General features: G+C 35.8%; 1 protein-coding gene across 1 annotated transcript in view; it reads left to right on the top strand.

Annotated features, from left to right (window-relative positions):
* Positions 1-3,081: 3,081 nt before the first annotated feature.
* The window catches only part of LOC106462540 (mutS protein homolog 4-like), a gene marked incomplete at its 3' end in the record, with an annotated part of 27,906 nt that continues 19,724 nt past the window's right edge, over positions 3,082-11,263 (top strand). Inside the window, exons 1-2 of the mRNA XM_013922474.1 lie at positions 3,082-3,269; positions 7,173-7,369. Coding sequence (XP_013777928.1) covers positions 3,082-3,269; positions 7,173-7,369 — 385 coding nt within the window. The remainder of the gene's footprint in view (positions 3,270-7,172; positions 7,370-11,263) is intronic.

The raw sequence follows: 11,263 nt of genomic DNA, 5'->3' as shown, positions 1-11,263 counted from the left end.
CAATACATGTTGTGCTAAAAGGGGACCCAAGCATAAGGGACGTGCTCCAATGAAAGTATAAGTTGGTACACCAATGGAAAAAGTGGCCATTGACATTGCTGGTCTGTTGCCCCGAACTCGTGCTGGAAACAGGTACATTTGTGTGGTGATGGATTATTTCTCCAAGTGGCCTGAGGCATATGCAATACCAAATCAGGAAGCTATAACTGTAGCTTCGGCTATTACTGATTTCTTCTTCAGATTTGGTATGCCATACGAACTGCATTCTGATCAAGGCCGTAACTTTGAATTAGCTGTGTTCCAAGAATGCTGCAAGTTGTTTGGTATACGAAAGACCAGGACAACGCCACTTCACCCACAGTCTGATGGGATGGTAGAAAAGTACAATTGGACACTGGGAGAGGAATTGTCAAAGTTTTGTAATAGCCACCAATATGACTGGGATGTCTTATTCCCTCCACTGTTTATGGTCTACAGAACAGCAGAGCATGAAGCCACTGGATACACAGTGGACCTGATAACAGGTGGCCAAAGTAATGAGAGCTGATTTTCCAGATTTGTGCTTTAAAAAAGTTGAAATATTAAATTATGGTTTTAAATGGGTATATTTTTAAACTCATATTGCACTTAAAGGGTTTATGTGAAGTGTATTTTATAGTTTATTTATATACTGTAAAAGATATTTATTGCTTTAAATGTACGTTATTTCATGTTCATGTCACACATAATCAAATAAATGTCCTCCTTCTGTTACTGTTTTCTTATGTGCATATTTCATTTTATAATTTAATCAGGAACATAAGACTAAATGTATATAAAAGTAAACTAATTTTTAAAAAAGCAAATCCTTCATACCACATGTCAGTAGTACTTTCTCGTGTTTTTCTTCTCTCATACATAGATACTTTCATTTATTCCTTGATTTGCCCAAGATAAGTCAATGTTTCCAAAAATATCACAAGATTTGTGTTTGTTCTTAAGCACAAAGCTGCACGATGGGCTGTCTGTGCTCTGCCCACCACGGATATCAAAACCCGGTTTCTAGCGTTGTAATTCTGCAGACATACCGCTGGGCCACTGGGGGCTCGGGCAAACAAGATTTGTGTTTGTTCTTAAGCACAAAGCTGCACGATGGGCTGTCTGTGCTCTGCCCACCACGGATATCAAAACCCGGTTTCTAGCGTTGTAATTCTGCAGACATACCGCTGGGCTCGGGCAAACAATTTCTCGCTTTACTTGCCCAATATCACCATGTTATAATGTATTAAAATAAGCGAGAAAACAAAACCTGACAGGGAAGGGCTACTAACTTGTTCCTTCTGATTAATGTCGATCCTATGAATGTTTACGATACATAATATATACGTGCATAGTAGGATATGTAAACACGGTGGAAGAGTAGTTGCTAGGTTATAAATATGTATTGCTGGACTTTAATATAGCCCTGTTGTTCGTCACATATGTGTCGCCATCTGTGCCTGATGTTAAGAAAACATGTAGGTTAAAAATTTCGATTGAAATAAAAAAGTATGAAGCCTTATAACCCAAGCGATATTGAAAGGTGGACTTTTCTTTACCGGAGGTAAACTGTCCCTATCTGTAGGTTTACACATCCAACACTACTAATAAACAGAAATAAACAATTTAATATTAGCACTTTTTGAGTGGACTAAAGCAGTAAATATATGCTATCGTCCATATACATTTTTGGTTGAAATTATAATTTATTCAAGGTATAATCAAGGAAGTTTAATCAGAATTATGTAAGGTTTCTTTCTCTATGTTATATTGGGGTCAAGCACGAACCAGTAGTTGACTTGCTGGTCTGTATATCGCATCCTATCAAATACGGTTCAGTGGTTAACGTGTCGACCTGTGTATCACATCTTATCAAACACGGTCCAGTAATTAACATGTCGGACTGTGTATCACATTCTGTCAAACACGGACCAATAATGAACATGTCGGACTATTGATCACATCTTATCAAACACGGTCCAGTAATTAACATGTCGGACTGTGTATCACATCCTGTCAAACACTGACCAATAATTAACATGTCGGACTGTTGATCACATCTTATCAAACACGGTCCAGTAATTAACATGTCGGACTGTGTATCACATCCTGTCAAACACGGACCAATAATGAACATGTCGGACTGTTGATCACATCTTATCAAACACGGTCCAGTAATTAACATGTCGGCTGTTAGTTTAGTAAATTATTGGTTGATTTGTGAAGATTGAAGTAGAATAATGGGAGAACTGTATCAAACTAGGTAAGTAAAATAAAAGTTATTTCAATAAAAGCAAATGGAAGGAAACTCTACTTAAAAATGAACTAAATAAAACAAATCACGCATGACCAGCAGATACTGGAAGAAACTGAGGAAATTCACCTTCCTCCTGTAGCTGACCAATCAGAAAGCTAGATCTCAAAAGTCGGAAAGTTTCCCTGCTTCACGTGACAGTCGTAAAGTGGTATTCAAACAACTATCACGAGTAATAACAGATATAGTTACTATGATCAGACTGTGTTACAGAAAGTAACCACCAGGGCCGGGTTTAGTATATTCCATGTTAGAAACTTGGTAAAAATGAAATATGTATTTTAAGAATACGTTATATGCATTTCATGTGTAGATATCTACATGTAACGCTCGTAAATAATGATGTTGACTACTTATAAATACTTGATCAATATAAACCAATCTAATTTGACTCTACTGTTGGGTTGATAACTAGATAGTTAAGATTATAACTTTGACTTAAGAAAATTCGATTCAGCATGCTTTATACTATAAGATTGATGGTGTTTTATCCATTTTTCACTAAATCAATATTTCATAGGGTTACGTGAGAATATCCATGGCACGTTTTAGTGAGAATACAAGTGCCGTTCAGATCAAGCAAAAGTACGGTGAGTGTAGTAAACATTTTTATATAAGTGAATTTTCTAATAATAATACTACATGTTCGATTAGGACATTACTGTTATTAAAAGCTTATATTTTGTGTGCTAATATTAAAAATACCGCATATTAAAAGTATTATGTATAATATATCGACTCGTTTAACCATGATTCCTTACACACTTTTAATTTACATCCCAGATTTTAGTGAATTAAAAACAGCAACTCATTCTCGACAACCTACTAGTGCTGGTGAAGTTCCAATCAAGGCAAACAAAAGCTCATCGAGCTGCTTTTCATCACCAACCCTATCTAAACGAAGGCCACGCCCTAGACAACAAAATCCATTATTATGGTAAATTTCTGTTTTTATTTTTTCTTCTCAAGAACTTGTTAAACATATTTTCAAAAGTCTTCATTTACATTTTATACTTGTTTACAAAGTCAAACTGAACTAAGACATTTGATTTTTCATGATAAGACACAGTAATACATAATATGAAGTATTTATGATACATTTCTGGATGCTTAAAGCTTGTTCTCATCTATAATATTTCTTAAGGATTGCGTTAATAGAACCGAGTAATTTCTAGTATATACATTTTTGATAGTTTTAAAATACTTATTTATTGCCACTACACAAATATTTTATTTTCGGGTTAAATTTCAATGGAAAAGTGTCACCATCAATTCGCATTTTAGGATATATTAGATTTAATAAAGAAATCAATTTATTGTTCTTAACTTTGTTTATTGCAAACTGGAGTTTATTATGAGACATTTCTATAAAAGTAAATTAAATATAAACGTGCCGACCAATACATTATCGAATATCAGAACATGTGCGTGACATTCAAAACCTCAATACTAATAATGCTATTGCAAAACATTATGGAAAAAGAACATGGCCTACCACAAACAGATAACATATTATCGGATATCAAGATCTTATCTAAATGTCATAATTCTCCTGAAAGAAAAATTAAAGAATCCATTTTAATCAAGAAAAAGAAATACAAATACAAAGGTTGACCATTAGTGTAGAGACGTTAATGGCATTTTAAAGATTTTGATATGTTGAGCTTTGATGTAGTCTCTTTACACACTTATAAGGGTTGAAATATATGTTCAGACATTGTTTTCTGAATGTATTAATATAACAAGATGGAAAATTACTTACCAATACAAATATGAAGAAAAGTTTTAGATACATAACGTATTATATTCTAAATCCAATGATGTCAATAGTTTACTTATTGGTTTACACATGTTATTTATGTAGCATTGTTGGTTTGGTTTGTCGTAACAATATAAATTCAAGAATGTTTGTTATTTTAATATAATATAAACTTTCTAAACACGTATATCAATGTTCGATTTACGTATGACAGTGTTCCAGTTTAGATTTAACTGGATTAGTGAACGGCACCAGGTATTAGGTCTTTGTGGACCTGGGAGGATCAAGTACGCTTTTGACCTCTTCATCCCTCCTGAACTAATTATTAATAATGGAATAGTGAACTTGTAGGAAAGTTTTTTTGTTGTATTTCGCGAAAAACTACACGAGGGCTATCTGCGCTAGCCGTCCTTGATTTAGCAGTGAAAGACTAGAGGGAAGGCAGCTAGTCATCACCACCCACCGCCAACTCTTGGGCTACTCTTTTACCAACGAAAAGTGGGATTGATCGTCACATTATAACGCCCCAGTGCTGAAAGGGGCGAGCATGTTTGGTGGGACGGGGAGTCCAACCCGAGACCTTCAGATTGTGAGTCGAGTGTCCTATCAACATGGCCATGCCGGGCCGAACTTGTAGTACATCGATAGCTCCTGACGAAGCTGTAATAGTGAAATATTGAGCTAATAAAGTTACATTCTGGCGATATAGGTCATGATTTTATTTACGTTTATTGAAATCAATTTATTGGTATTTATCTACCTATTTCAGTTCTGATGATAATTTTATTTTAAACTCTATTGCATTTATAATTTATAATCATATAATAGCTTTGAATTTTTTTGTTGTTAAGCGCAAACTTTACAATGGGCTATCTGTGCTCACCACGGGTATCCAAATTCGGTTTTTAGCGTCATAAGCCCAGATACTTATCACTGAGCAAATAAGAATCCATGAGTGAATGTAAAGAAGGACATAATAATATATTAACCACACTATATCTGCTATATCATCTGCTGACGAGGCCTTTCGTCCAATACCAGGGCTTATAAGGCCGGCTGGGATACGATAGACACAGTTGTGGTCCAGACGTTACTTATATAGATTACTTGGACCACAACTGTTTGACCGTGGACTAGTTCGATCATCAATAAAATAAGGAACTTGTGACAATGGCCTTATAGTGTTCAACAGATTAATGCATTTAGCTTGCTTGCAACTAATCTGTATTCTATTAGCGAAAGAATAATGCTGCATACCACCTGGCTCCCAGTAGCTCAGCGGTACGCCTACAGCCTTAAAACGCTAAAAACCAGGTTTTGATACTCGCGATGAGCAAAGCCCAGATAACCCATTATGTAGCTTTTCGCCAACATACCACCTGGCTCCCAGTACCTCAGCGGTACGCCTACAGCCTTAAAACGCTAAAAACCAGGTTTTGATACTCGCGATGAGCAAAGCCCAGATAATCCATTATGTAGCTTTTCGCCAACATACCACCTGATTTCGTTTTTATCTCGGCAGACCACGTTGGGGGTATACACACTACGCTACCGCTTCCTTTCTGCAATTATACAGCCTTTCCACGAACAACCCAACGGTTGTTATTTGTTATTAAGCACAAACCTACACAAAGGGCTATCTGTGCTCTGCCCACCACTGGTATCGAAACCCGATTTCTAGCAGTATACGCTCGCAGACATACCGCTGTGACACTGGGGGAGGGAGGGGGGCTAACCCAACGAACCACAAATTGAGGACCTCTGTTCTATGGGATTAAATCAGGAAATGTTTGACCGATCTATTTTCACCGTAGCTTTACGTTCAGAATAGGCAACAGTCGTATGTATATGGGAGGGAGGGGGGCTAACCCAACGAGAAACCTCAAACTACCAGTGGTTCGGAACCACAGATTGAGGACCTCTGTTGTATGGGATTAAATCAGGAAATATTTGACCGATCTATTTTCACCGTAGCTTTACGTGCAGAACAGGCAACAGTCGTATGTATATGATGAGGACGAGCTTTCAAAATGATTTTAAGTCTCCTTCTTATGGCACGTAACATTCAAAACACCATTCTCAATGGTACATGGATCACTAAATGGCTCCCCACGAGACTAAAGAACCATCTATTACGTAACACTTGATAAACTGAGTTCTGAATTTCGGGGTGATAAACTCTCTATTATTTTCAGTACCAATCAAACAGTAGTCAGTAATTTTCATAGATCACACACGGAGTCCAGTTTGTTATAAAAACGAAGTATTGAAGAAAGAGAGACAGCCGTAATATTTAAAACGAAACTGATGACTTAATGATAAATTAAGAATAGATTCTTCTTTTTTTTTTTTTGTACTGAAATGATTTTTATACAAAAACTTACGTCTACTTAATTACTACAAATAGTAGTATGGAATATGAGTTTAATATAATATAAAAATGTAAAAATGTTTACTAACGAACAGCATAGAAAATTAGTAAGTTAATAGAAATATAAAACTGACTACTTTCCCGCTAGGCCAGGTGGTTAGGGCGTTCGTCTCGCAATCGGAGGGCCGTGGGTTCGAATCCTCCTAACACCAAACATACTCGTGGGGACGCTATAATGTGACGGTCAATACCACTATTCGTTGGTAAAAGAGTTGGCGGTGGGTGGCTGTCTTCTCTCTGGTCTTACACTGCTAAATTAGGAACGGCTAGCCCTCGTGTAGCTTTTTTTGCGAAATTCAAAACAAACCAAATCTTTCCTGCTATGTGGGTAGCAGAAACATTAGAAAACAAATATATGTATTAGCCTAAGTGACCTTGTTGAAATACAGTCAGTTTCCTTAATTCTGATCCTCCGGTGGGACAGCGGTAAGTCCATGGACTTACAACGCTCAAATCCGGAATTCGATTCCCCGCGGTGGACACAACAATAGCCCAATGTGGCTATGCTATAATACAAACGAACATTCATTACTTTTGTAAAATATGTAATGTTAATTTTTAGATTAATGAAAACTGGATAAAATATTTGTTTATTCAATGTTATTTCTTATTGTGATAATCTAATTTTGTGGTATCACCAATATTTTCAGTAACCAACTGGTAGGTACAAATAGAGGTTCATTCACTGTCAGTAGTGGCCGAACGCCCGGGTCATGTCATCGTCTACGTGGTCGAACTCCACTTTCCAGAACCACAACATCCACTTGTACAGACCATATTCATCGAACTCCAAGAGTATCTACCAGTACAACCACCCTTTACGCCCCTGAGAAATCTATTATTGTAGGTTAGTTGTAAAATGAATTTCGCTTAATTTGTTTCACCTTAATATGTTATTTCAACTAAAAAATATGGAATAAAATTACATATTTACGAACATGCGATAAAGGTTTTGTGTGTGTGTGTGTGTGAGCTAAAATGTATTCGCGATAGTTATGTATTATTATTCTTTGTATGTATAACAATATTAATTAAGTATGGAATATATTTTCCATACATACATACTGTGTGAGGATATAAAGTATTATGTTGTATGTATGTGGGTTCTGAGGAAAAACTAGCAGTTTCTAGAGAAGGTACAGGCTCCATAAGGCATGTAGAACTGTGGCTTATTTAAACATGAACGACATGTAATGTGTACGTGGATTATTTGTTGTTAAACGCAAAATAACACAATGGGCTATCTGTGCTCTGCCCACCGTGGATATTTCCGGTTTTTAGAGTTATAAGCCCTCAGGTTATAGCTGAGCCGTGTTCTGCATTGTCGGTAATGGTACTAGAAAGTATTTTACAGTTTCTGTTGTTGTTTGATATTAAGCACAAAGATACACAATGGGCTATCTGTGCTCTGCCCACCACGGATATTTCGGTTTTTAGAGTTATAAGCCCTCAGGTTATAGCTGAGCCGTGTTCTACATTGTCGGTAATGGTACTAGAAAGTATTTTACAGTTTCTGTTGTTGTTTGATATTAAGCACAAAGATACACAAAAGCTATCTGTGCTCTGCCCACCACGGGTATCGAAACCCGGTTTCTAGTGGTATAAGTCCGCAGATATAACACTGTGTCACTAGGGGGCTTTACAGTTTCTAATTATATATATATATATATATAAGTGATTTTATATTTATCTTCATTTAATGTGTTTTATAAACATTGATGTTTCAGTATTAACTTATGAGAGGCCGCCCCACCAGTGGCACAGCGGCATGTCTGCGGACTTCCAACGCTAGAATCCGGGTTTCGAGACCTGTGGTGGGCAGAGCACAGATAGCCCATTGTGTAGCTTTGTTCTTAATTACAAACAAACAATATGTGGTTAGGACGCTTGACTTGCAATCTTAAGGTTGCGGGTTCGAATCCTCGTCCCACCAAATATGCTCGCCCTATGACGGTCAATCCCACTATTCGTTAGTAAAAGAGTTGGTGGTGGGTGGTGATGACTAGCTGCCTTCCCTCTAGTATTTCATTGCTAAATTAGGGACTGTTAGCGAAGATAGCCCTCGTGTAGCTTTGCGCGAAATTCAAAACAAACCAACTTATGACTATGCAAAAACAAAATAAATAAATGACACTCACTATCCTATATTTTATATCAAGCACGTGAAGACAAACACGCAAAAATTGTGACATTATAAAAAAAAAAGTGTTCCCTACATGTTGTAACAAAAATCATCTTTTTTTCTAGTGTAACGAAACTTATTTGTACAAAGTTTATATTTTTATATTTCACCGTATGAAACAATTTTGAAAAATACTTTTACGAAGACGATCTAAATATATAATTATATTGGGGGTTTTCTGGAGGAAATAACTTTGCCATTAGACAGCCGATGAGAACGCACTGGTAATAATACAAAGTAAGATAACATTTTTAATACATAAAAAATCATAGACATGCAATTTTGGTTTTTGGAATAAGTAACTTTGCTATGTTAATTACTATTCTTTAATACCATTTTTCCCCCTGCCCCCCAGTAGCACAGCGGTATGTCTGTGCGCTAGAATCCGGGTTTCGATACCCGTGGTGGGCAGAGCACAGATAGCCCATTGTGTAGCTTTGTGCTTAATTTCAAACAAACAAATTTTCCCCCTACTGGATTTGTTTTGAAGAAATGTTTTTAAAGCTCTGAATTATAAATACGTTCCGTGATAATCATTTTATAAAAACGAATTGGTGCGCAAAATGGAACACTACAAATGACACTATGCGGTAAACATGTAAAATGTGAACAATTACAATAATCATGTAAAATGTGAACAATCGCAGTAATCATGTAAAATGTGAACAATCGCAGTAGAATGTGAACAATCGCAGTAATCATGTAGAATGTGAACAATCGCAGTAATCATGTAAAATGTGAACAATCGCAGTAATCATGTAAAATGTGAACAATCGCAGTAATCATGTAAAATGTGAACAATTACAGTAACCATGTAAAATGTTAACAGTTACTGTAATCATGTAAAATGTGAACAATTACAGTAATCATGTAAAATGTGAACAATTACAGTAACTGTGTAAAATGTTAACAATCGCAGTAATCATGTAAAATGTGAACAATTACAGTAACCATGTAAAATGTGAACAATTACAGTAACCGTGTAAAATGTTAACAATTACAGTAATCATGTAAAAAGTGAACAATATTTTATGAAGCATATCTAAAAATCATAAACACATAATTTATCTGGGGTCGTAACTTAGTGTGGCTGCGGATCAAGGGGCTCGTTATAAGTATTGCGAAAAGCGGCCATACGCCACCAGTCTCTTGCTCTAGAGACAACCTTAGCCTTTTGTTGTTGTTTTTGGCGAGGATCTGCCAGAGCTTACACTTTGTAGTATTTATGATGCTGTCTTTTTTATTTTTATTTTTTTTTCTTTTGGGGGGGGGGGGTCGGAATTGAACCCTAGATTTTCTTTGTAATAAACATGTAGCACATTTTATTATCAAGTTCAACAATGTATTGCATCGTGAGCATTGTGCCTATTATTATACACCAGCAATTGAAGAAAAAGTTAAAGTCGTTTAAAAGTAAAAAATAATAACTGACTTGAAAAACTTAAGTGATATAAGTACTTAACTTAAATAAATTTGTATTTGCTATAACTCCGAATTTCTCTTGTTACATAAAGTTACTTTCTTTGTTTGCACCATTCCCAGCAGTTAAGCTTATATGAACTAAGTTTTGTGACTGTTAGGCATAAATAAACACATTGTAAGGTTGACATTTGAAATGTACTGCTTCCACACTGTCTCTTTGTTGAGAAATATTTACAATCTTATGATAAAAATGAAAAAAAAAAAGTTTTCTTACTCGTAAACACAAAAAAATGCTTCTTAGTTTAGGGCTGTGGGTGATGATTATTATCTTCCTTCCCTGTAGTCTATCAATTCAAAATTGTGGATGGCTAGTGCAGATAGCCTTGTGTAGTTTTGCACGACATCACTGACTTTATTGTTTCAAAGCAAGATGAGTTTATATGAACTCTAATTTATGCCTGATGACATTTTCGTCCAAGAAATATCTGTAGGGTTGTAACGTGTACATTTTCTAGGCTGGGGGTTTGTAATAAAGTCAACCTGATGTATTTCAGTTTTGAGTATAAGTTTCTTAATCATTTTGTTTTAAGTACTGAAGACAAAAATACAAAACTCTGTTATCTGAGCACTTTCAAAAGTGGACCTTTCTTCATCAAGGACAAATTGATTGCTCTAGATGAAGAAGAGTCCACTTTTTGAAAGCATTTGGGTTACAGGGTTTTGTGTTTTTGTCTTTATGTGGTTTTCGTAACTATTTACAAAACTGCCAATACGCTCTTCTTCTTTCATTAGTATTTTAAACATTGTAAGGTTGTAATGGACTTATCCTGTATAGTCTCTTGAGTGGGAAGTATTCAAGTCTTTGTGCTGAAAAAAAAAAACAACCTTGTCATTCTCGCATAAAGAAGTAGGAGCACAGTCCATTACAAATGTTAACACTAAAATGCACTGTTATTGCTAATTGTGAAGTTTGAGTGTAGTTAATATTGTGGAGTCTTTTACAATACAACATTTTACCTTGAGAGCTAGGATTCTTGTATGGAGCTAGTTTTCAGTATCGTCATTTTTATTTCTGGTCATTTTGTTTGATTTGTAATAAAAGTATTGTTACGTCTCTGTTCGTTTGTTAATTTCCCG

This window comes from Limulus polyphemus, unplaced genomic scaffold, assembly GCF_000517525.1.
Source record: "Limulus polyphemus unplaced genomic scaffold, Limulus_polyphemus-2.1.2 Scaffold1195, whole genome shotgun sequence".
NCBI classification, from domain to species: Eukaryota; Metazoa; Arthropoda; class Merostomata; order Xiphosura; family Limulidae; genus Limulus; species Limulus polyphemus.
Note: the sequence above shows the minus strand (reverse complement) of the source record. Positions and strands in the feature narration are given on the sequence as shown.